This window comes from Eleutherodactylus coqui, chromosome 5, assembly GCF_035609145.1.
Source record: "Eleutherodactylus coqui strain aEleCoq1 chromosome 5, aEleCoq1.hap1, whole genome shotgun sequence".
Lineage (NCBI taxonomy): Eukaryota > Metazoa > Chordata > Amphibia > Anura > Eleutherodactylidae > Eleutherodactylus > Eleutherodactylus coqui.
In genome coordinates this window covers 183,485,178-183,512,356 of record NC_089841.1, presented here as the reverse complement: position 1 = coordinate 183,512,356, position 27,179 = coordinate 183,485,178, and the positions used below count along the sequence as shown (strand labels likewise).

Sequence of the window (27,179 nt, the reverse complement as noted above, 5' to 3'; positions counted from 1 at the left end):
CACACGTCAGATACTTTACCTCCTATTCTAAGTCGTCTTAGCCCCGGCTGCTGCAGCCCCTCGTACAAGAAGCAGGAGGATCTTGCGGAAATTAAGTGCCTCTCTTCTTCCTTGGAGATTCTCTAGCAACGTTTGCGTGTATTATGAGTTTCTGCAACGAGAAAGGGATGGCTGATTGATTGAAATGATGAAGGTGCCGCTCTGTATAATGCATTCTATCTGTCGGTCAGGTGGATATAGATCTGCCTTACCACACACCGATATAACTTTGGGAGGCAGCACCACGGGAACCTGGTTTTCGCTCTTGATCTCTCCTAGCTAAATTTGGTCTTAAATGTGGGGTCTCTGAGCAGTCGCTTGCAGAGATAATCCTGGTCGTGTGGCTGCTGACGCTGCACGGTGCTGACGCACGATACTTGATGATATGAACTGAGATTTGTCCATACAACTGGCAGTGGTCAGCGCTGGCAAGACATCATCAGTAACAAGATCCAAGCAAAGGTCCAGGTAGGCAGCAGGCAAATGGTGAAGTCCTATAACGCAGCCAAGGTCAGGAGAACAAAAGTCAGGATAGTCCAAAAACTAGACAAAGGTCAGAACCGGAGTAAGCACAAACAGTGGTATTGTCAGAGGAGTTGGGAACCAATTGTTTAAGCATTCGCCATGGCAGAAACATGCCTAGTATAGCTAGAGAGGTGTAGTGACAAGTTAGAGGAGTGCGTGATGGTCCTGTAAGAGTAGTTTGGAACGCATGGGATCCCTGTGGGCAGGCAACAGGAAGTGAGCCTTGCAGCACGAGGATGAGAGTGGCATCCGGCTACGGCCCTTGCAGTAGGTGAGCGGGGTGGGTAGTGGGGGTGCGCTGTGACAATATCTCTGGAAATTGGTTATAGGTAGAGATGAGCGAGTATACTCGCTAAGGCACATTACTCGCTGCTCGTCTCTAAAGATTCGGGGGGCGGGGAGGAACAGAGGGGAGATAGCCCCCCCCCCCCCCCCCCCCCGCAACTCACCTGTCACCCGCGTCGGCCCCCGAATCTTTAGAGACGAGCGGGAAGATACTCGGCTAAGGCACTACTCGCTCGAGTAATGTGCCTTAGCGAGTATACTCGCTCATCTCTAGTTATAGGCCTTTATCATAATACTCTACGCAGACCTCTTGGGGAGTACATGACAGACTATAACGTATATGGAGTCTTATGTTCCTTACTGCAGTTCAGATGTATGTACATCTTGCTTAGGCCAGTTTCACACGGGCGACAAAATCACACGATTTTCTTGCCATACCACAGTGATACAGATCGCATGTATGTGAAGCCTATGAGTTCCTTCACATTAACAATATTTTATAGCCTGTTACATTACGAGGGGAAAAAAAATCGCGGCTTCCTAAATATTATCGTAGTTTGCGATGTTTTCATGCGGTGTGATGCAATTTTTACAGCAGGAAATGCTACTGAAAAAGCCCTAAACTAAGCCCTAGTTGCATAAAAAGAATACATCACCTTAGTCAGCTCCCTGCGCATCTCCCCTGAAGCTCTGGCGACTTGCTTGCAGTCTTCTCTCATCGCTTCCTGGATTGGAGATTCAAAATCCCAGCCTCCAGAAAGCATTGGCTGTGATTGGTTATCGAGCGCCGCAGCTCAGCCAGTCAGAGCCAGCACTTGATAAACCAATTGCAGCCATTCAATGCAATATGCAGCTGACAGATCCTGTTAGTTGATGTGGTTTTTTTTTTGTTATGCAGCTAGGGCTTATTTTCCAGGTTGGACTTATATTTAGGACTTATGGGTTTGACTGGCTGTTGCATTCTGCTCTACCCTCATTGGTTTCTGTCCTTTTTAGTCTGCAAGTGCTTTTTTTTTTTTTCAGCAACCAATCCATCTAGTGACTGCTATAAGAAGTGTACTTACAGAAAGAGATCTTAGGCCGCCTGCAGACGGGCGGGTCGGATCTGGCCCGACCCCAGCACCTGCAGGCAGGAGCACGTACTCACCCGCGCCCGGCGGCCTCGGCTCTTTCATGTGCCGGCTGCCGGGCAGCCGGCGCATGCGCAGACCGGAGCCGTCGGCTGGGTGAGTGACGTTTCTGTGCGAGGCTCTGCGAGCCCCGCACAGAAATAGGACATGCCGCGGTTTGTTTGCCGCGCGACCTTTCACGCGGCCAAACCGCGGCCGTCTGCATAGGAGTGCGTATTGTAATGCACTCCTATGCAGGCTTTTAGTGGCGGAAATCCCGCCGCAGGATTTCTGCCCGTCTGCAGGCGGCCTTACTAATAGAGAGGTATCCCATGGACATCCATGTATCTGCTTCTGCGTCTATCTGGTTAACATTGATCCACCAGTAACTGGAATAAAGCCTTAAAGAGAATGTCCTTTTAATATAATGTGTAGAATCCTGTGTAGATGAATTTCTTGATTCACTTGTGGTCAGTATTATTGGCACTCTTGACTTTTTAGTATAAAACAAGCCAACCTCTCCAGAAATAAGCAGACATGTACTGACTTTGTATTAGAATATTTTAATAGCATGTACAGATACATTTAATGAGAAAGTGTACCGGCCACCATACACGCCGTTATTTATAAAAATATAGAAAGAATAAACATGGTAGATGACACGGACGGGATTAAAGGCCCCTTCCTGAATACTCTGTGCACAACCTCTGGCAGCAGTGATGGCTTCCAAACTTTTCCGTCTGTGAGCTTCTTGCACCAAAAAGGTGGGCAAATAAAGTAATAAATTGCACCTAGAGGTAAGAAGGTTTCTACACCAACATAGAAGGGGGTTCTTTACTGTAAGAGCAGTGAGACTATGAAACACTCTGCCTGAGGAGGTGGTGATGGTGAATACAATAAAATAGTACATGAGGGTCCTGGAAGCCTTTCTTGAGTGATACAATATTACGTTATAATCACTGATTACTTCAGAAGAGTCAGTGATTCAGGGATTATTCTGATTGCCAGATTGGAGTCAGGAAGGAATTTTTTTTTTCCTCTTAAATGGGGACTGTTGGCTTCTACCTCTTCGGGTTTTTTCTTGCCTTCCTCTGGATCAACATTCGGGTTAATAGGCTAAACCGGATGGACATGGGAAAAATTCTGTTCTAATGCATTGCCAGGGCTCCAGATGGCGACCAGAATGGTTACCAATGCACCCAAAAATTAGCAAATGGTGCCAAGATTTATTGTCTTGTCATTTGTAACTGGCACCACTGTTGTGCTATAACGTCCACTGCAATATAACTGTCAAATCAATGCTTTCTCTGCAAGTAGCTTAGCTGCGATTGTGTGAGATGAACTGTGATGTGAATGCATCTCTCTGCATGTTCTCACAGGGAGGCCCTGTAGGTTTATGACATATTGTCTAGCTGACCAAATTATATGTTCAAAAGACGATTTCTCACCCAGTTCATGATTTCCAAAACTCAGTGGCCGTTAGAGTGGCAACCACCATTGTGCCCAATCCTGACCATAATGAGGAGCAGGAAATGTAATAGGAGGCAGAACTGCCATTGATTTCAGTGAGAGTGAAGCCAGCGCTTACACTTCCTAGCTTGACCATTGATGACCATGTCCAGCCCCGCTGCACTGACAGATGGTCGGGAGATCTTGACTACTAATGCCCTATCAAAAGGATAGATCATCAGTTGTAAAAGTCCAGAAGATCGCTTTAGCTCTGTGTCTATATAGGTGATATAGAGCTCTGTGTCTATATAGGTGATATAGAGCTCTGTGTCTATATAGGTGATATAGAGCTCTGTGTCTATATAGGTGATATAGAGCTCTGTGTCTATATAGGTGATATAGAGCTCTGTGTCTATATAGGTGATATAGAGCTCTGTGTCTATATAGGTGATATAGAGCTCTGTGTCTATATAGGTGATATAGAGCTCTGTGTCTATATAGGTGATATAGAGCTCTGTGTCTATATAGGTGATATAGAGCTATGTGTCTATATAGGGTATATAGAGCTCTGTGTCTATCTAGGTGATATAGAGCTCTGTGTCTATCTAGGTGATATAGAGCTCTGTGTCTATATAGGTGATATAGAGCTATGTGTCTATATAGGGTATATAGAGCTCTGTGTCTATCTAGGTGATATAGAGCTCTGTGTCTATATAGGTGATATAGAGCTATGTGTCTATATAGGTGATATAGAGCTCTGTGTCTATATAGGTGATATAGAGCTCTGTGTCTATATAGGGTATATAGAGCTCTGTGTCTATCTAGGTGATATAGAGCTCTGTGTCTATATAGGTGATATAGAGCTCTGTGTCTATATAGGTGATATAGAGCTCTGTGTCTATATAGGTGATATAGAGCTCTGTGTCTATATAGGTGATATAGAGCTCTGTGTCTATATAGGTGATATAGAGCTCTGTGTCTATATAGGTGATATAGAGCTCTGTGTCTATATAGGTGATATAGAGCTCTGTGTCTATATAGGTGATATAGAGCTATGTGTCTATATAGGTGATATAGAGCTATGTGTCTATATAGGGTATATAGAGCTCTGTGTCTATCTAGGTGATATAGAGCTCTGTGTCTATATAGGTGATATAGAGCTCTGTGTCTATCTAGGTGATATAGAGCTCTGTGTCTATATAGGTGATATAGAGCTCTGTGTCTATCTAGGTGATATAGAGCTCTGTGTCTATATAGGTGATATAGAGCTATGTGTCTATATAGGGTATATAGAGCTCTGTGTCTATCTAGGTGATATAGAGCTCTGTGTCTATATAGGTGATATAGAGCTCTGTGTCTATATAGGGTATATAGAGCTCTGTGTCTATCTAGGTGATATAGAGCTCTGTGTCTATATAGGTGATATAGAGCTATGTGTTAAAGGCAGATTAGGAAATTTCATTCCTTTAGGTTCTGATTGATCCCCAGTTTCTAGTAAGCAATTTTACCAGTGGCGTCAACTGTTGTGTGTTTTTTTTTTTTAATGTTTACATGTTTGTTTTATTTTTTTTACACTTTCCATCTTGTAAAATGTTAGTTCTCATGTATCGTTTGTGCTCGGAGAAGCATCGATTGCTTTTACATGGCTACAAAAAGATCTTTTTATGGCACGTGTGTCCTCTGGGGACATCTCATGATCTTTTTTATCAAGTTAACAAAGACTAAACTGTAGAGATAAAGCATCTCCCTCCCACGGGAAGCCTTGTGACATTCTGCAAGCTTCTGGAAAGTCTCATAATTCATGCACATTATGGCTTCTCTGTGTGGGTGGAATTCAGCATAGTAAATTAATCGCATGCTCCATTTACTAGGCTTTCCGTAAGAGTTCAGTTCACCAGAATTATTAGTTTACCATAACTTGTATCTAGCAATTAAAAGCTCATACATTTAAAGGGGTTGTCCTGTGCCGAAGCGTTTTTTTTTTTTTTTCAATAGCCCCCCCGTTCGGTGCGAGACAAACCCGATGCAGGAATAAAAAAAAAAAAAACGGCCAGTACTTACCCGAATCCCCGCCGGGATCTTCACCCACCATGCGGTGCACCGTGCGGTCCATTGCCGATTCCAGCCTCCTGATTGGCTGGAATTGGCACACGTGACGGGGCGGAGCTACGAGGAGCCGCTCGCCAGCACGAGCGGCCCCATTCAGAAAGGAAGAAGACCGGACTGCGCAAGCGCGTCTAATCGGGCGAATAGACGCTGAAAATTAGACGGCACCATGGAGACGGGGACGCTAGCAACGGAACAGGTAAGTGAATAACTTCTGTATGGCTCATAATTAATACACAATGTACATTACAAAGTGCATTAATATGGCCATACAGAAGTGTATACCCCCACTTTGTTTCGCGGGACAACCCCTTTAAGATCATAATAATATCCACTTTGCTTTTTCCTCTTACGGTGATGAATCTGCATCAGTCCTAGTGTCGCCCACTAGTGGAGAGAAGACTGAATGAAATTACATCTTTTACCACTATTCCACCTGTTCATTCTTTTATCCATTGAGACATACCTTATATGTTAAGTGAAGGAGCCTAAATGACTTAGAAGGAGCCCTTCTGAGTCGAGGTCTGTTTCCTATATTGGGAGAGCACAGCTGAATCAGGCCTGCGTCTTGTTTGGAACACATTTATAGGTACTTTTCACAATACATGTTTCCAAAAATCAGGGCTACCATCCCACTTTAGTTGATGATCCAATCACCAGAGCCACCAGGATACCCAAAAGTCAACTGCTCCAATACACAGGGAAGGAAGAAAACAATCGTGTACCCTTTGGTGGTGACCTACAATCCACAACTAGAGGTACTAAGGAAAATGGCAAGAAAACTCCGTCATACCTTACACAGGGATGAAATCGTTCGGCCACTCGCATTCGCTGTAGAAGTGAATGAGTACAACTGAATGATCAGTGAATGAGCCATCAATGATTTTTATGCCTGCAGAAAATGAACGCTGAGCGAACAATTTATCGTTCGATTGTTGGCTGTATTCAGACTGAACCATTATCGTTCATTTTCGCTTGTTTGAGCGATAATCGTTCCGTGTAAAAGTGCCTAATATGTTGACTAATTTGCTGATCTTCTGTCTCTTTCAGACTGTTGTTGACCAGCAGGAGTTACTATGTGGACAGATAGCAGGAGTTGTTCGCTGCCTGACTGAAATTTCCAGCTCTCCTCCCAATCTTATTCGGTTCCGAAAACAAAAATTTGCAATTCAAGTGCATGGGGAGTATTTGTGGGTGAGTTGTTGTGTTTTTGTTTAATTTAATATCTTTTCCTATTTAGTAATGACTTACCATATATACTCGAGTATTAGGCGACCCGAGTATAAGCCGAGACAATAAGTTTCACCACAAAAAACTGGGAAAACTTATTGACTCGAGTATAAGCCGAGCTATACTCGAGTATATACTAGGTAAAAAAAAAAACTCCATACTCCCCTCCCAGTCAGTGCAACAAGCTGTTTGAATTCTCCCCGCTGTCATCCTCCGCCGTCCTCTCTGCTCGACTCTGTCAGCGCTGTGTAAGTAAGTGCTGTGATTGGCTTGAGCGCCAGCCAATCACAGCCGGCGCTCGATCCAATTAAAGCGCTTACTTACACAGCACTGACGGCAGGGGATTTGAAAGCTGAGCAGGGAGATGACAGTCGGGAGCATTCTCAAGCAGCTTGATTGGCTGTGAATGATCTAGTGCCGGCTGTGATTGGCTGGCGCTCGATCCAATCACAGCTCTTACTTGCACAGTGCTGACGGCAGGGGATGACAGAGCCGAGCAGAGAGGACGGTGGGAGATGACAGCGGAGAGAATTCGAGCAGCCTGCCACACCAACGCCGGAGACACAGATGCCGGCTGGGAGGTGAGTATGGAGGTTTTTTTTAAACCTTTCCCTGACTCGAGTATAAGCCGAGGGGGGCTTTTTCAGCACAAAAAAATGTGTTGAAAAACTAGGCTTATACTCGAGTATATATGGTATTTTATTTATACTTGGTAAATTGATTTATGCCAATTTAAGAAATACTAATTCGGATGGAGGCTGGCATATTTTCCATTCTCCAATGAGTGGGACCAGATCTTCTCTTCGGGGAGAGATGATGGCATTTGTCCATCTACCCAAGCATTGTTAGGGGCCAATCACACCACATTGTAGTGTAGCTCTTCTGTTTCCATCCCAAAGCTCTACCTCAATTCCCCAAAACAGGCTACAGATGGAACGCTGGGGAAAAAAAACATAGGTTTCCATTGTTGAAAGAAAGACCAATAAGTCCCAGTTTGAGCAGGTTTCTGACTTTTGTGCCAGACAGAATAACATAGTTGACTGCCACCACCAAATTCTACCAATATGAGCTTCCCAAGATTGTTAAATGTATTTTGCATTGCATATAATGACACTGCTTTGTAAACTAGAATATGAGCAGATGAAAAATGGGAAGGCACAAGAAGTAGTACAGGGTAGCGAATCCCAAAGAAACACAAGCGTCTTCCACACTGCTGTCAAGGCTTCTGTTTGTGGCAGGTCCATGACTGATCAAAATAGAAGCCCAACTCATCTCATTCACTCAAACTGGGTCTATCAGGTTTTGTTTCCTTTTCGTTTACTAAAATTGTACTTGAGAATCATTAAGTCACTGGGTTCATACAACAGTATTGACGTCTCTATCCATGCGTATCTCCTACAGACATACTCCAAGGTAGTAGAATATACCTGGGGTAGGGTCTTCATCTACCCAGTAACATCATACTGATCAGATTAATTGGGGCCACTCTTGGAGTGTCAAACCATTTTTGCCACATCGTGATGAGTTTCATATATAAACCTTTTTCTCACCCCAGCAGTTTGTTGACTGTGTCATGGAAATCTCTTATTGTAGGAGGTAGCTCATGTAGGCAGTGCTGCGCTATGTGTAAAAGACGCGCCGCTGCCACCTTTTCCGGCTCCTCTAGCCGCAGGTCATCTACACACCCCAGGATACACACTAGTGGCATGTCCTCCAAGCTAATATATGGTGAATGTTCTTTATGCTTGTCTAAATCTTAAAGTGGTTGTCCCGCGGCAGCAAGTGGGTCTATACACTTCTGTATGGCCATAATAATGCACTTTGTAATATACATTGTGCATTAATTATGAGCCATACAGAAGTTATAAAAAGTTTTTCACTTACCTGCTCCGCTGCTGGCGTCCTCGTCTCCATGGTTGCCGTCTAATTTTCGCCGTCTAAAATGGCCTAATGGCCAAATTAGATGCGCTTGCGCAGTCCAGGTCTTCTCCTGTTCTCTATGGGGCTCCGTGTAGCTCCGTGTAGCTCCGCCCCGTCACGTGCCGATTCCAGCCAATCAGGAGGCTGGAATCGGCAATGGACCGCACAGAAGAGCTGCGGTCCACGGAGGTAGAGGATCCCGGCGGCCATCTTCAGCCGGTAAGTATTGAAGTCACCGGAGCGCGGGGATTCAGGTAAGCGCTGTCCGGTTTCTTCTTTAGGTCCCTGCATCGGGGTTGTCTCGCGCCGAACGGGGGGGGGTTGAAAAAAAAAAAAACCCGTTTCGGCGCGGGACAACCCCTTTAAGTTTAATAAGGTCACATGTTCGCGGCGTACACCGTTCATAACTATGTTGAATGTCCTAAACACAACTCATGAAACCTTGGGTTATACCGTTATATTGTAAGATATGGTGCATTTTGAACAATATTTTCAGTAATGGACTTCTATCACAATTCAGTCTGTTAATATGAGAGGGAGTTGGGGGGGGGGGGATTATTTAATCTGTTTTTGTTTGGTTCTTGGAAAAGTGGGAATTTGTGTTTTGGAAAAATTGGAAAATTATCAATAAAAGCGATTTGAGTAAAAAAAAATGTGATTGTAGCAACTGAATTTCACAACCGCACTCAAATCATTGAAGTCAGTAGACATTAAAGGGGTTGTGCCAATTGATAAGGTTATCCCCTCTCCACAAGGTAGTGGATAAAAGTTATGACTGTTTGGGTCCAAACAATGGAATCCCCCCTCACACTAATCCCGAGACCAGGGGTCCAGTCGGTTTCCGAATGAATAAAATGAAAGTCACGCAGGACCACCTCTGCTCAATTCACTTCAATGACGGCACCATAGATTGCTGAAGTGCTCGAACCCTGTAATCTTCAGAGCTGTCATTGAAGGGAACGGAATGGCAACATGCCTATGTGACTGCTTCATTCACTCTGGGACCAACCGGACCCCATTCTCTGGATCAGAAAGGGTCTATCTATGGCGCATGGTCCTAGGCTTTAAACCCAGCCGATAGTTAAATAAATATGGCATGGGTTTAAAGCCTCTGCTTCTGCAATCAATCAGAAGTAGGTTGGATTGTCGGCTGTTAGTCACAGAAGAGATGGCAGGAGGGGTTTTTAACCCTTTCTGCCTTCTCCTTTCCCAAGTACACAGCGCTCAATGAGCGCTATGTACTAAAAAGTGGAAGTATAACTTCTACTATATGAGCCGGCAATTACATGACCGCCATGATCCCCTGCTACAGCAGAGCTGCGGGGTCCCAGAAGACCCTGATCAGCTCTGCCAGTGACTATTGTCACTTCAGGGGATGTTTTTCCCTGTAACTGGGGCTCCTATGGACTCCTCAGCTACAGTAGGAAAGTGTCAAATAACAAAAAAAATAAAAAACTTGTGAATGTCCCCCAGAAGTCTTATATGAAGTTATGGGGGACATAGATGGTAAAAAAAAAAAAATTACATACATAAGACAAAATTACAGAATAAAATATATATACAACCAAACAGTCGCAGTATGCGCCCTGTAATCCAAAACCATACATATTATATATCCTAATTAGAAACCCAGTCCCATACTTTATTTTAGCCTAAATTTATTAATATAAAAAAATAACTAATAAATGTTAATTTTTATTTTTTTTAATCTTTTTATCCCCAATAAAGCAAAAAAAAAACGGAAAAAAAGACAGTGAAAAAGATATTCAAAAAATCGCCCTATATGTCACGGAAAAAAAACACAGCAAAAATAATTTTGGTAGCTGAATGAAAAAAAAATAGGGCAGTTAAACCGCCACATGGGTAAAATCCCTAAAAAGTGTCTGGTCCCTTAGGTACAAAACAACCTGGTCCTTAAGGGGTTAAAATGTCAGAATAAAACCTGCTTGATGGGTGTTTGTTTCACCAGAGGATTTTATGGCATCAAGTATTAAACCCAAAAGCGATTGGTTTGAGGCCTCATGATGAGACGTTCTCACTTTTCCTCACATTTGCACTTTGATGTCTTGCAGGCACTGGGATGCTCGGTGGAGGTTTCTGATGTCACCTGCAAGTGTTTCTTGGAGGATCTGATTGGCTTGTTCCGCTTTTATAACGGGCCGTTATGGCATGCTTACCGGGTAATTACTAGTCTCTCTTATTTGTATTAATGTTTGCTACAGTTCTGCTTCTAATGTCAGGCTTCATGGACAGCGGTTATCAGCAGTGTTGTGTAGTTGGTGGTATATAGAAGTATGGGGTTCTGTAGACTCCTGACATTAGCTGGCTTCTTCACAGGTTCGTTCCCAGGTGGAGCTGAGCGAGGAGTGGCGTCTTTACCTGGAACACGTACAGAACACCTCCGACCTGCACAGGGTCTTCAACTCCCTCAGCCATGTGGATAAAACTAAAGTATGCTCCCCTCTACAGTCCAATATGTTTAGTGATTGGTAGCATTATGATGACTTTATTCTGTGCCATGAATGTAGAGCCAGATCCCATCTCATTAAATGGATTGCTCAGCGCCATTGAGCTAATTCACCGGTGACTAATTAATTATTGTAGGTCCTGCTAGGAAACCTCTGATTTCTTGTCATTCATTCTTTGCAGTGTAACGGTGCCCACAAATGTTCCAATCCTAGAGCCACGCTTTGTTGTTGGCCTAAACTCGGGTTAACCCCTTAAGGACATGGAATATTTTGGGCTAAAGGACACAACGATTTTTTTGTGGATTTTCATATCCACTTTACAAAAGCCATCAGTTTTTTTTATTTTTCCATCGACATGGCTATATAAGGACTTGTTTTTTTTTTTTATACTGTTTTTTTGTTCCATTTTTGCACAATAACCCCCCCCCCCCATCCTCTTTTTTTTCTTCTACATCGTTGCATTCAAAGTCCCATGCATTTTATTTTTTTATTGTAATTTATACATGGGCGGATCTCTGTGAAGGCTTGTTTTTGTGTGATGAGCTGTAACTTTTATTGGTACCATTTTGGGGTGCATACAGCTTTTTTGATCACTTTTTAAATTTTCTTTTACATTATGGAGGGCTGAGCGCACTCCCTCTGTAATCCCTTTACATGCCACAATCTACATAGATTGCGGCATGTAGAGGGTTAACAGCGGGGATCGCTGTTCTTTATCTATCCTCGCTGTTCCGACAAAAGGCTGGCTATCGGTAATAGCCAGCTCCTGCTGCGGGATATAAGTTTGTACCCTGCAGCCAGAACATAAACTTACATCCTGTAGTGTTAAGGGGTTAATAATGGTGGGTCCAGATTGGAGGACATCCTTATTACTTCACTATGCCCTAATGGAAGGGATAAATAATATATGGGTGCTGGCCATACACATTAGAGGAAAGTTGCCTGAAGTGGCTGACTTTGACAATTTCGTCCGAATGTCAAGTTTAAAATTTATATGTGAAAAATGATTAGCTGTGGCCGGCAGCAGACTACCGCCTACCAAAAAGTGGGTTTTTGCAGCACGCTAGCAATCTGTCATACGATTGGCGGTATTGTAGTCGACCCTCGCCTTGCGTCTGTTGCCAGCTTTACAACTGATATGGGGGAAAAATATAATTTGTCTGAATGACGCACTTTATCTGTAACTGCAGATCTCACATGTATATAAAAATACTAGGTATTGTAAATGACTGAACTGTTCCTTTCCCTACAGGTGGACCCCCTTCTCCTGCTGAAAGCTGCCCTCATCCTGCAGACCTGCCAGCGCTTCCCCTACATACTGGCCGGCTGCATCATGTATAACAATCGGTAGGCTGAGGAATCACAATCACTTTTGTATCAAGGGGGTTTTCCGACTATAGAAATAATTTGTGTCATTGGAGGGGCTAAACCTACTTGCTGACGTCTCCACTGCTGCTCCAGTGGTTTGTTGACTTGGTCTGCAGTGGTCTTGTGGCTTGTTTACTCTTTTGACCACTGCAGCCAATAGGGGGTCCAATAGAGACATCATCAGTGATGTCTCATAAAGCTGCCAAGGGTGAAAAGCCAATGTGATGGGTTTGTGTGACCGGGTCAGAGGACCTGGTGACATCACCTGGCAGATGCCACACAGAGTACATAGAGTTTTTGGCACAGGGGCCCAAAACATGTTGTTATTATATATTAAATGTCTAACTCTGTTAATGTCGGTACCAAGTGCAGAGCCGGACAGCAGTCAAGGCAGAGCGGCCAAAGCAATGCAAGAAGCAAACCTATGTGTGTCCGGGTCTATAAACTTCCTGATGATGTGACATGTATGTAATAGGGCTGTACCAATCTCCCATAGGCGGCCATGTCATTGACATGAATTGCGTGAAATACAGATAAAATGGCAGCATGTTTTATCTTGGTGCGTATTACGTGTGCATACCCGCCAACATAGCACATGGCAATTGGTGGCATGCAGCCAGTGCGCACTATAACTGCGTACTGGCTGAGTGCCGCATGCATATCTCTTGCAAGTGGCCTGCTGTGAGATACTCATGTGAGTCCGGCCTTACGATGTGTTTTTATTAACCTTTAACTGTGGACGTTGAGTCTCACAGACCCCTCCCGATTCTAGATTTCGAAGAATTGCGTACATCCCCATGGAAAAATCCCCATTGAATCAACACCACTGGGGTGAATATTGTCTTAGATCGGCAGCCTTTCACGCGGATCCATGCTGTGTTGTGGGGTCCCATGCAGAATTTGACGTGGATTTGGGGGTCTATTTTTGTACTGTGAAACATTCGCATTCGATCCGCCATGTGTGAACGCACCCTTAGGAAAAGATGTTTGAGAATTGTTAGTTGTAGGGATTCTAATGTTTTCCTAAAACTGATGTGTCAGCAGAGCTTGCAGATCTTCTTGATGCTGCATTTACTCAAATCAGGCCAATATCGCTCTCCTAAACCTGCGACTTGTCAGCGATTGCAATGCATTAACGCATCGCATCACATATGAAAAAAAAATTGCATGTTTCTATAGTTAAAATGGAAATCAACACCTCACACCTGCATGCAAATCGCATGGCACGAGAATGTGATGGTTTTTTTTACAGCCATAGGAAATAATGGGCAATCCTTTAGCAAAAATCGCCCAAAGTTAGGAAACGCTGTGACTTTTTTTCCTTCTTTTTTTAATCTCAGACTTTTGTCCCAATAGAAAAACTCCCCAGGTTTATAAACCGGTTGAAGATGATCGATTCTTATCGCATCGGACAGAACTTGGAGGAGTTTCTCACCCGTGTGAATACAGCTTTAAGAACGCTTTAGATGATTACGTTTTGCATCCTTTAGCTAGTCTGTTTTCTGACTGCAGGCCGTAAGCCTTTGTTAATAAAGTAACATGTTTGTAATATACCCGGTTTATCTTTCAGAATAGTGAGTACACAGCTGCCTCCTTCACTGACTTCCAGGGTTCTTTTTCAGAGCCTTAAACAAAAAGTGAGTATGCCCTTGTCTGTTATTTTAGGCAGTGCCCAGCTGGGACTTGGGGTTTTGTTTAATAGCAACGCCCCTTTAATTATCAGTATTGAGTTACTGTCTCCGTATGTATCCAGCAGGACTTCCTGCCACAGTTATGATTTACATCTTGGATGCTAGTAAAACTTTTGTTTTCCTCTCCTTGTTGTATATGTAGAGATAGTTACATTGTTTATAACAGGGGTTTATAGGAATGTCTTTTCTCTATCGTGTTCATTCAAAAGAATGGCTAGCAAAAAACGGATGTCAATTATCTCCCATTAGGGGAAGATTCTTTCCTGACTCCGAATATGGCAATCAGAATTAAATCCCTGGATCAGTGACCCATCTCTAGAGATCTAGTAGCCATAACATGCCATTTTATTTCCGTTCTAATTCAGATCAGTCCTAATTTCTATTTTGTTCCCAGTCCTCGGTGCTAAAGGTTTTTCCTGCTAAGGATTTAAAGGGGTTGTGTGAAGGTTTTTTTTTTTTTTTTTCAATTTGTACTTCTATTGATAACCTGACCTCAGGACAGGTCATGACTAGATGATCAGCTGGTGTCTGCCTCTCAGATCCCCACTGATCAGCTGATTACCAATGCCACTGTCATTCAATTCAATGGGAGCTGTGCTGCTATACCAACCTGGGCCACTGCGCTATGGTCAGCGCTATGTGCTTCCATAGTGACAGTGTCGCCGTTAATCAGTTGATCGGCTGAAGCTAAGTGACAGACCCCACCAATCATCTATTGATGATCTGTACTGAGGGCAGGTCCTCAATAGAATTTAAAAAAAAGTCTCGGACAAACTCTTTAATTGTGAGGATTTAAACCAAAAAATAAGTGAGGTTCACTAGTACGTTTTATGCTGGTAGTGGCAACAAATATAAAGTACCCAACTTCAATGGAAATAGACAAGCATTGTTTTTGTGTGCTGTCTCCGGACCCCCCTCCGGCAGATGATGTTTGGGCAAAAAGGATGGGGACGGTGAATTGCAGTGCTCAATGCTTTTGTACCCCTAAAGATTAGCCACCGCCAGAGCTATCTGGCTGCTGCTTACCTCCCTTTCTTCACTAAAAATACATGAACTGTTAAAGGTGCATAGACCCTCTAAAATGTTACACATCATAGTTATTGAGGGGGCTTATTTGAGGGCTTTGTGCCCCTGCTAATACTAATTCAAGGCTCATTCATTCACAGTTTAGTAAGACCTACCTAAAGGAGCTTCTGCACAGCAGTATTTTCAGTTCATGTTCTATTAGTGTATCCCACTATAAGTCTAGGAAATGCTTTTTTTTTTCATTTGCCACCTTCTTTTACCATTAATGGAGACCGCGGAATTCCATGATCACCAGCAGGCACTTTTTTGTTTTTAGTCGTGGTACTCCCACGGCGTAAATCCACGAGCGTGTCCCGTGACGCTCGTGGCCATGAGCCCTTAGAGTATTGTCAGGAAAAGCTTTGTACAACAGCATAGAGAACCATACCCCCTTTTTGGGGTCTGAAGATAGAACTGTGTTTTACGTGACACGGGCACTTCTTTTCCTAGTACTAGGGGAGGGAGAAGTTGATTATGATCTATGCTCTCCCTCTTGTCCCATGCCTAACATACATTGTATATATGAAGCACCATTCTATAGGGGTTTGTTTCATACACCGTGCAAAACAATAGGTTTCATCCGTGTAATTCCCTGTAATACATTTGAATTTGACGCTTGAAATCGAACTCTACCTCCCATTAATGTCTTCTAATGTTACATTCAGGCATTCTTTATTGCTCTACGCTGTATCGGAGTCGAGGTAACCACTGTTGTTGGCAGCCATTACAATGCACACAGGGATTGCTGACACCATTTCCGAAAACCCAGAAATGCATTACTTATTCCCTGATGCCTCTGAAACTTGCACAATGGTTCTGGCGTTCCTGTCGAAACTCGTGATCAGAGCTAGAAGTCTGTTCTCCCTGTCATCAGTAAGCTTAGGGCGAAACGGACTAGAAGGTCATTGCAGATAGAAGAATGCTACCATGCAAGAAATTGGGGGAAGGCACTGGGTGTGTGTATGGATATAATATATATGTATTTTTTCTAATTTTTATTCTGTAATTTTTTGTAACTTTTTTATTTTTATAACACCTATGTCCCCCATGACATCATATAAGATCTCCCTGGAGGTCATTCACATTGTATTTTCATTATATGTTTAGATAATTATGTATCTCTGTCTATATAGATAGATATACACTGCGGCAAAAATACTCCAAGGTTAGGATGCTTTTACATGGACAGCAGCCCGTGGGCCGGTGTTGGGTTACTGACTATCGCTCCGGTGCTTTACACAGAAGCAATAGTTGTTCAAGGGAATGGAGACCGAGCGGCGGGGATCTTTTTGGCCAGCCGCCTCCGTTCACAGTGAGCAGGAGTCGCTCAAACATTGAACTGCTGCTAGTTACATGACCCAACCGTGGCTTGGCCTTTAGTTCTGCTAAAAACCAAGCGACTTTGATAGTTGAGTGATTTCTCGCTCAGTGCCCAGTCATCAGGCCGCACATATGGGGACAGTTTATTGCTCGACTTCACCGTTTCTAGTGAGAATTCGATAATTGCCCCATGTAAAAATACCTTAAAAGAATGCTTTCAGGAAAAGAAGTGTTTTCAGTTTGTTTTTTTTTTCCTTTCAGTTAGCATAATGCAAACTGAAATCTGCCCTTTGCCTTTAAAACAGCATCAATTGCTCTAAGTACATTTGCACACAGTTTAAGGAACTCGGCAGGCAGTTTTTGTCCAACCTCTTGGAGCACCAATCTTCTGTGGATGTCGGCTGACTGGTTTGATTTAGATTTCTCTTTTTATTCGTTCACTTTTGATATTTTGTTTGGTGCAAGAAACCAACTATTAACACTTCTAGTTTTGAAAGCATTCTTACTTTGCAGTACTTTTTTCACACCTGCCTAAAACTTGTACACAGTATTGTGTATTGTACAACACCCTCTCCTGATACTCTCCTGACTCCTATATACTCTAATATACATACAATTTATTATTAAACCCCTTCCCAGCATGCAGTATGATAATACATTGCGGCTGGTGTGCAGTTAGTGGCAGCCACTGAGCTGTTTAGCAGTGTGCCTGCACTATATTTGCAAGTACTGGCTGTATTATATAGCTTACGCCACAGATGGGATCACAAGTACAGGATTGCAGGGAGCTATAGAGGGTCATGTGGTGTGGTATCACATTTCTGCTCTCCCAAAGTAGGTTAGGGAGCAAAAAAAATGATGGGGTGAGCAGGTATGAAAACTAGTGATTTACAAGTTACTTTACTGATGATAAATGACTCTTCTACGACATTTTATGTGTGCCTGCAGAATAACGGTTTTGGGAAACAACCCCTTAAACCTAACCACCTAGCTTGTGCATTGCAGTTTTATTAAAAAAATGGCTCAAGGCACAACTCCAAAAAATGGTGGTGTTGGTAAGATATGAAGATTTTATTATATAGGGAGTTAAACCAGCAGAACAAACGTGTTTCGAGGAAAAACCTCTTCAATAATGGCTGAACAGGCTGCAGGTGCGGCTCCTGCTGTCTATAGTGTAGATGCATTTCAGACACCAAGAGCCCGCAGCCTGTAGAGACCCTTCGGACACCACGAGCCGCGCCCGCAGCCTGTAGAGACCCTTCGGACACCACGAGCCGCGCCCGCAGCCTGTAGAGACCCTTCGGACACCACGAGCCGCGCCCGCAGCCTGTAGAGACCCTTCGGACACCACGAGCCGCGCCCGCAGCCTGTAGAGACCCTTCGGACACCACGAGCCGCGCCCGCAGCCTGTAGAGACCCTTCGGACACCACGAGCCGCGCCCGCAGCCTGTAGAGACCCTTCGGACACCACGAGCCGCGCCCGCAGCCTGTAGAGACCCTTCGGACACCACGAGCCGCGCCCGCAGCCTGTAGAGACCCTTCGGACACCACGAGCCGCGCCCGCAGCCTGTAGAGACCCTTCGGACACCACGAGCCGCGCCCGCAGCCTGTAGAGACCCTTCGGACACCACGAGCCGCGCCCGCAGCCTGTAGAGACCCTTCGGACACCACGAGCCGCGCCCGCAGCCTGTAGAGACCCTTCGGACACCACGAGCCGCGCCCGCAGCCTGTAGAGACCCTTCGGACACCACGAGCCGCGCCCGCAGCCTGTAGAGACCCTTCGGACACCACGAGCCGCGCCCGCAGCCTGTAGAGACCCTTCGGACACCACGAGCCGCGCCCGCAGCCTGTAGAGACCCTTCGGACACCACGAGCCGCGCCCGCAGCCTGTAGAGACACTTCAGACACCACGAGCCGCGCCTGTAGAGACACTTCAGACACCACGAGCCGCGCCCCCGCCGCCTGTAGAGACACTTCAGACACCAGGAGCCGCACCTGCAGCCTGGTCCCCTCCCTATATTTTCCCTATTGGCATTGCTGGCATGGCAACCTAAATATTCACCGTAGCCATCCAGCATGTTTTGCCCCAGCAATTACTGAAGAAGAGGATTTTTCCCCGAAACCCGTTTGTTCTGCTGGTTTTACTCCTCTAATAAAATCTTCATATCTTATCATCAACCCCATTTTTTGGGGAGTCGTTGCACCTTGAGCCATTTTTCTTTCACTCCCACTGATATATTAGAGCCCTGCTGGGAAAGTTGAATGTTACCTGTGAATTGTAACAGTATGTCACCATGAAACCCACCCACTGATGTCCTGAGAAGAACACAATGTTGTCACTTGTTTTGAACACATTGATCCTTCATTATAAACACTATCTTGGATGCACTCTTCTTTATAAAGCGGCATGAAGACCTTCACAGAGTGGAGTTGTGTAAAGGGCTTAATCTAAATATTTTCCGGCTGGATCTTCCAAGCCTTTGAAGTTGCTCAGGCAGCTAATAGGATTGCTGTGCTTGTCTGTTCATGACCTATGGTCATTTCCACACATGTGATGAACAGATTATTGCAGCAGGGATGAGGGTGGTTTGTCTGCCACCTTCTGAGAGCCATTGTTCTGTCTGCACACCACTGATTAGCGGGAATGTGTTTGTATCTGACCTTCTTTTAGTTTGGAGTAATTAATTCTATTGGTCCAACATGACCTTTGGGACTCCGTTGATGTTCCAGCCTAGGAATGGGGAACGCTTCCTTTATAACTCGGCCTCAGTGATCCGTACATTTTAACCCCTTAGTGACAGAGCTTTTTTGCTTTTTTCCCATTTTCGTTTTTTCCTCCTCCCTTTTAAAAAATCGTAACTCCTTTGTTTATACATGGACATCTCTGTATGAGGGCTTGTTTTTTGCGGGATGAGTTGTAGTTTTCAACGGTGCTATTTATTATACCATATAATGTACTGAAAAACTTTTAAAAAATTCTAAGTGGAGAGAAATGGAAAAAAACCAAAAACATTCCACCATCTTTCGGTGCGTCCGGTTTCTACGGTACACAAACTGCAACAAAAATGACCTGATATCTTTATTCTATGGGTCAGTACAATTACTACGATACCAAACTTGTATAGTAGTTTTTTTTTTTGTTTTTTTTTGCTGTAGTACTTGTATTTTTGCTATAGCATTACGTCATACTGCTTTTTGACAGGCAGTCTATCAAGCCACCCCACGGGGATGGCTTGATAGGCAGTCTGCTGAGGCAGCCCTGAGGCCTTTTAGAAGGCCCCCAGCTGCCATGACACCTGCACGGCTCCCCCGATCACACCGCGGGGGGGGGGGGGGGGGCTACGGGACCCCCGAACATCATTCGGGGGACTTAAATGCCGCTGTCGGAATTGACAGCGGCATTTAAAAGGTTAATAGCCGCTATCGCCGATCGCAGCTGTTGCCCGCGGTTGTCAGCTGTAATAAACAGCTGACACCCGCACTGTATGGAGGGAGATAGCGGAAAGATTGAGGGGAAAAATGGCACAAATCTAGGGAGTCGTGGTAGAAAATATATCCCTAATCTGTCCACTATTCACCCCTAGCCATCTGTGGGACGCTTGCCCTGATAAGGGCGTCCTTACTCTCCATGATGGTTGTTGCCTACACAGCCCCTGTTACACCATAACATAAGCAACACGAATTCCAATGCATGTCTCCTCTATAAATATTAGTGGAGTCATCAGAGGGACTTCAAAAGAGGCCATAGTAGGTAAAAAAAAATGGAGCACAACAGGCCACACATAGCTAGTGACACCCAGATGGTTGACGTCTGCAGTGAATATTTGTATTCCCAATATTACTGCAACATATAATACTTGTACCAAAAGTCCTGTATATAGGCTTCTTTTCTGTGAATATACGGCAGTTTGGATAAAAAACATTTTTTATTAATAATAATGCGTCCTGGAAACTCTCCAGTTATTTCTAGCCTAACTTTTGAACATGTCATAGTTTTATCACATTATTAATAATCACATTCTTCTTCCGTTTTCTCTGTACATGATGACTGTGGCTCCCATCCTCCTGTGACGCGCATTAATAGTCTTTCCAAATAAGCTGAGCAATAATATTACAATATTAATACGGTGATTTCTCAGCAGGGTAGAATCTTTTATGTGGTAGCCTTTTATTAAATCCTTCTAGATATAGCACACACTTTATGAGGCTTGGTGTAACTTTCTGTGTTTTTAAGAAAGAAAAAAAAAACTCCAGCCGTAAGAGTTTGTACCAGACTCCATCTGAGTTACTGAATTCAATACAGGCTCATGTCTGTGTATAGATTCTGGCTTGGCTTTCAATTCCCAGTCATTGTTACAAGGCTTGTATAAAGAGTCTAACATTGACTTGCAGGAATGCTGATTTCCAGTAGGTGGCGCTGCAGAGGTATTGTTCCATCTCCCTTTTTTGCATATTACCCAGAGGAGCATGCAGGGCCTTATAGGTCTCCTCACTCACTCACTCACCTTCCAGGTTCTCTACCTAAGGAGAAAAGATAGCATTTCCAGCTACCATCCTGGCGTTGCTAGTGCACTGGTGTTGTATCATCAGTCTAGGTGTTTCCAGTATAGTCCCCTCAGAGGTTGTCATCTAACTTTGCTAATCTGTCACATTTTACATTATCACTAGAGTTGCAAATTTACTACTGAATATTTAGACCATTTTGCACATTTAAGAGTTGGGAAAACCTGAGTGATGACACAGATTGCAAGCAAATAGCTGAAGTAGTTATTGTGTATCAGTCAAAGTTTGCAGCATGATTGCTGTTAACCACTTATATGCTGTTTATACTATTTACTATGGAATTAATTGCCTTTACTGGTCTGTTATTTTTTCAGTCCCCCGCGAGCACTGTCCAAGAACAAGGTAAGCCTGCTGTCACGTTCTTCTCTAGATACAATCCTCCATAACCCGGCATCTGATGAGCGTGCCAAAACATTTTTTTTCCATGTCTGATTCTTATAGAATTTGAAAAAAAAAAAACATAGAAACTTAGAAGGTGGCCAACAGAAAAAGACCAAATCTGCTTATTTCAGGCAGCTTGAACTCATTCTTGATTTCAATGGGTTTTCAAAGAAAAAAAAGGAAAGTGAAATGAAAGCTTTCAGTTTTGCTCCTGTTCCTTTTATTTGAAAACCCATTGAAATCAATGGGAAAATGGATCGGTTTATCTCCGTTTTAATACCGTTTCTCTGCTCAGAAAACGGAACAGAAAGTCAGAATTATGACTTAAAGGGAAAACGCTGATGTAAATGTAGCCTTAGTTTATTAATCCTTTCATGTACATGGGTCCTTACAGTAATACGCATTGTCCCCACCTTGTATTAGAGTTTGCGGTGGGTGTTGGTGCTGTGCCAGTACTGTGCATTACTATACTACGGATCATCAATACAACCAAGTTCTTAGTTGCATATCTTGGGCAATGAAGTTTTTTTGCTTGTTTCAAGAAATGACTTGCAACACGTTACTTAAACAGTTTAGGCTGTGGCAGAAAATGGTTATGTCCTAACAGACTGTGCCACTTTCCGCAAGGACTTGAATAACTGTCTTCCTGTACCTCCTCTCCCAGCACTCCAGTGCTCCTCCTCTCCCTTTTTGTTTTAATGCCAATGCCAGCCTCTGTACTTATCTAGAAATAACCAGCCTGTAATCACCATGATCTAACCCATTTGTCCAGATAGCAGACACCATTCACCCTATAGCACCCACTGTGCTAAATAACAAAGGACGCAGTGCTTATCATTCCTCTGCCGCCACAATCCAGCATTGCAGCCCCACTGTGGTCCTGTGTTTGTTGTGGAAGATGATGTCACTGGAAGTCACCTGACCGCTGTAGTATCACCATCCTTCCTTCTGGTATCCGTGCTCACCTACTGGGCGCAATAATGCCAGGAATTTGGAAGGTTGACTATGTAGTCTCTGATTGGCTGCAGCGGTCAAGTGACTCCCAGTGATGACATCTGCCCAAATAAACACCGGAACCATGGAGGGGCTGCAATTCTGGATCGTGGTGGCAGAGGACAGGTAACGTACTACGACTTTTGTTGTTTTAGCACGGTGGGTGCTTTTGAGGAAATGTTTTCTAATAACAGGACAACCTTTTTAACTTTTCCAACGCTGATCATGGTGCCAACCAATGCAAGGGGCTTCCTTTGTCACCTTGCCCATCAGGCTGCAGCTTTGAGGTTACTGGGTCTGATGGTTTAAATGAACAGCCTGGGGCTAGAAATAATGCCTGCTCTATACCATAGGTATGGGCTAACAGACACCAATGCATTGTATATGCTCCAATAATAATATTATACATAATGACACTTTATTATAATTTTTAAAAAATGTAAAAAAAGTCAACTTTCCTAATGTAACACAGGGGAAAAACAAAGTTAAGCTACTAAAAAAAAAAAGCAAGCAAAAGACAAAATACACTAATCACGATTCTTTGAAATTCTTTTTATTGAGTTGAAGTTTATGAACTTCTACCCAATTATGGCTGACTTGTCCTATAATTACGGTCTTTGTGTTCTTGTTCTAGATGCCCTGTTACCTCAGAATGTCTGTATGATTCCAGTATTTGTCATGGAAAAAGAAGCCACTGCCCTTCGCCAATACCCAGTTCAGTGGATGACCAGGTAGGGAAAATGTAGACTGGTGGAACGGGAAAATCGGTTCAGCTTCCTGCTCATCGATCTATTCCATCTTCATCTTTTCTATAACCGCTTAGTCTTCTCCATCTCTTTGTCTTTCAGCATTGGACTTTTCTAAGACCCCAAACTAATCTCTACCCCAGGTTGTTTAGTTTGAATAGTTTTACAGTGGGATGCAAACCAGTTGTAAGCGTTCTATCACGTGATCTTAAGGACAAGGTCTGTGTTGTCCATACTAACAAATAGAGATGAGTGAGTATACTCGCTAAGGCACATTACTCGAGCGAGTAGTGCCTTAGCCGAGCATCTCCCCGCTCGTCTCTAAAGATTCGGGGGCCTGTGCGGGTGACAGGTGAGTTGTGGGGGGGAAAGAGGGAGAGAGAGATCTCCCCTCCGTTCCTCCCCGCTCTCCCCCGCCCGCCGCCGGCCCCCGAATCTTTAGAGACGAGCGGGGAGATGCTCGGCTAAGGCACTACTCGCTCGAGCGGGGGAGAGCGGGGAGGAACGGAGGGGAGATCTCTCTCTCCCTCTTTCCCCCCACAACTCACCTGTCACCCGCACAGGCCCCCGAATCTTTAGAGACGAGCGGGGAGATGCTCGGCTAAGGCACTACTCGCTCGAGTAATGTGCCTTAGCGAGTATACTCGCTCATCACTACTAACAAACGATAAAACCTGCTCAAAAACTGCAATGTGCGATTGAGGACTAAGCTGGGAGGACTTCACATAGAGGACGTTATGGAGAAATAGAATATTGAAAGAGAAATAGAATCTTCCATGCACATTTACTGACATGATAGAATTGTTCCTGTAGTCATACAAAGCTACTGAACATACAAGCTCTGCTTCACAAAGATTTAAATACGTGAATGGTTGAAACTGTTACTAGGGCTCGTTTACACGGCCAAATCTCGCAGCGTTGTATTCATCGCAGCCCCACTTTTTGCCAGTGGAAGAGTCGGCAGTGATTGCGCAAGGGCTGCGATAGGCACTGCACATGTCCGGGATTATGACGTCACGGACATGCACAATGTGACTTTTTTTTTTTTTTAAATCCACCATACTAAACTTTGCCCTCGCGCAGGTCATGGACTTTCATTGCCTCCATTCATCGCGTGTTACAGGCGGGAAATACACTACGTAATATGTGGTGACAATATGCCTGTGTGAATGAGCCCTAAGACCAATGAGCCGGCAGTCAGTAGATTTCTTCTAGCAGGCACTTTAAGCCTCATGCAAAAAAACACTACCAAGAAAAAGTCAGATTCCTACAAAAGTGACTCCTATTTTAGTATATTTTTCCGGAACCTCTTCTACAATGAAAGAAGTTGTATGATGGCGTTTCTGTAGCTAGCACTGACTGGATGGTTGTTATGCATGAGGACATTTATGTTTCTCGCTCGTGTCATTGGGGTACACAGCAAAGACCGTGGGATATAGCTTCTGCCACTAGGAGGCAACACTAAGCACAAAAAAGTTAGCTCCGCCCTCTGGCTATATCCCTCCTGCCGACAGCAGGCTAATCAGTTTTTAGCTTGGTGTCTCGTAGGAGGACGGTCGTGCCCGTTAGGGCTGCTTTAAGGGCCAGGGTTAGACAGAGAGGCAGGACGCTCCCCATCAAACCCGAACGGAGAGGAGGGCGAACAACCTCGGGTTTGTCCAGGTTGCTTCTTGCCCGGCCCGCCTCAGAAGAAAAGGTGGCACATCCGGATCATATATATCTGCATGTGGCCCGCCAGCGAGAGCCCCCCATGTTTGGTGCAGAGGTCCGCATCCCCTTCCCATGGGCAGGCGATGTTATAGGGGTAGGCTGCTGGAACTGGGGAGCCGCTTTTTCTTCCAGTAAGCACGCAGGAGGTAAGTATGCGCTTGCGACATCCCCCCCCCCCCCCCTCTCCCTCCCCCCTTCCTGGCTCTCCCAGTATGTCGCTTTTTGCACGCGTACCTTGTGGGCTGCAGCGAGGCGCAGGGATTGGCGCAGGCGGACAGACTCCTTTTCGTCGGAAGTAGTATACACTATGCATGGCTGCGGCAGCGGAGGGCATTATTTGCTGGGGCATTCCTGCATTCGGCTCCCCTTGAGCTTGCAGGCGGGGTGGGGGTGGGCAGGTGAGTTCACCGTGGAGGTATGGGCTCACCTGATATTCAGGGTGCTGGTTCCAGGCACAGGGGGGGGGGGGGGGGGGGGGCGTGGCCTCGTGGGCATGGTACTTCAGGGCAACAGCTTTCACGCCGCCCTGCCCCTCCCCCTTCCTCCCTTAGCACAGGTGAAGGGGGATGACATCAGAGAAGCAGCCTATTGGGGACAGCGCGCCAGGACCTAAAAACCGCCCTGCTGCTCCACTCCTTGCTGCCCTTTTCTGCTCAGCTTATACGCTGTACAGACCAAGCTCCAGGAAAGAAAGCCCTTCAGCACCTGCAGTCTCCCGACCCAGCGGCTCCCCGGACCTCTTCGGACCTCGGCAAGGACCTGGGTAAGCTCTGCCTGGCGGCTAGCTCCCTCTTTCGCTGCGTATCCCTCCTGCCGGCGGTTGGCATAGCAGAGGATAGCTCGCAGTTTTCTTTGCCTGGTGAAATTCCAGCACCATGTCCGACCCCAGAGCCCTGGAGGCTGGACCAGGGACAGCAAGTGTAACGCACTTTGCGTGCTCGCGCTGTAACCTAAAGTTCGCATGCGGACAGGCTGAGCCCTTTTGTAGAGATTGTCCCCCTGCGAAACAGGCGGCTGTGCAGGGCACCCATCCCCCCATTCAGCCCCCAGCTGTGACCGAGCCGGAGTGGGCCCGCTCCTTGTCACTGGCGGTATCTGACCTCTCTCGGGCATCTGGCGCAATTTTGGAAAGATTAGCGCAGAACGCCTCCAGTCCGCGTGAGGAGCGCGGCCGTAGACGAAAACGGGTCAGGCCTTCGGACTCCCGGCGGCCCTCCCGGTCACCATCCTCCTCGTCACTTTTGCGCTCTTCTGGTACTAGGTCACGGCGCCTGTTGGCAGAAGATGGTTCGGACGAGGAATGGTCTGAATCCTCCTCAGGCTCTGTCGTGGAGGAGGATCAGGTCCCAAAATTTTCGGCAATGGTGGAGAGCTTAGTGGTTGCGGTGCATGACACTTTTCAGCTCACTGAACAGGAACCACAGGCATCTGGGATATCGTTTTCTTTCAGGCAGCCTAGACGCTCTCCAAAAACCTTTCCTCCTCATGAGGACTTTGACAAGGTCCTATCTAAGGAGTGGAAGGCACCGAATAAGCGTCTTTCCAAGATGGGTTACTTGGACGGGAAATACCCCTTCCCACAGGACTTAGTGGAGAAGTGGTCAGTCCCACCGCTAGTGGATCCACCCATTTCGCGCCTGGCTAAGCATACCCTGCTACCCACGGCAGAGTCCTCTTCCCTCAGCGATCCCAAGGATCGAGGAGTCGAGGCCTTGGCAAAGACCGTTTTTGAGGCGGCAGGGTCAGCTTTTAGGCCTGTGTTTGCCTCGTCCTGGGTCAGTAAGGCTGTTACTGACTGGGCAAAGCGGTTACGGGAAGGAATCCTCGAAGGGGTGTCAACCGAGGATCTGGTGGGCATTACACGCCAGATTGAACAAGCAGGCATGTTTCTCTGTGAGGCCTCTATGGATACAGCCAGGCTGGCGGCCCGAGCCTCCGCGGCATCGGTGGCGACTCGCCGGACCCTATGGTTAAAATCGTGGGCTGCGGATGCTTCCTCCAAGTGGTCGTTAATCAGTATGCCCTTTGTAGGATCTCGTCTTTTCGGCGCCAAGCTAGACGAGCTCATCTCAGAGGCTACAGGTGGAAAGAGCTCACTTTTGCCACAGAACCGTCCAAAGCGGTCATCTCCGCAGCACAGATGTTTTCGTTCCTATCGCCGGATGAGTCCTCATAGGGTGGAGAGAGAGGGTCCACAGGAGCGGGAACAAA

At 45.3% G+C, this 27,179-nt stretch overlaps 1 protein-coding gene across 3 annotated transcripts in view; it reads left to right on the top strand.

Annotated features, from left to right (window-relative positions):
- Window positions 1–27,179, top strand: part of HPS4 (HPS4 biogenesis of lysosomal organelles complex 3 subunit 2) — a 45,341-nt gene that overhangs the window by 8,116 nt on the left and 10,046 nt on the right. For 2 of the 3 annotated variants that reach the window (XM_066603912.1, XM_066603913.1), the window contains exons 4-10: window positions 6,564–6,707; window positions 10,736–10,843; window positions 11,001–11,114; window positions 12,384–12,478; window positions 14,070–14,136; window positions 21,453–21,480; window positions 23,147–23,243. In XM_066603912.1, the coding sequence (XP_066460009.1) occupies window positions 6,564–6,707; window positions 10,736–10,843; window positions 11,001–11,114; window positions 12,384–12,478; window positions 14,070–14,136; window positions 21,453–21,480; window positions 23,147–23,243 (653 nt within the window). The remainder of the gene's footprint in view (window positions 1–6,563; window positions 6,708–10,735; window positions 10,844–11,000; window positions 11,115–12,383; window positions 12,479–14,069; window positions 14,137–21,452; window positions 21,481–23,146; window positions 23,244–27,179) is intronic. The other variant, XM_066603914.1, reaches the window with a different exon arrangement.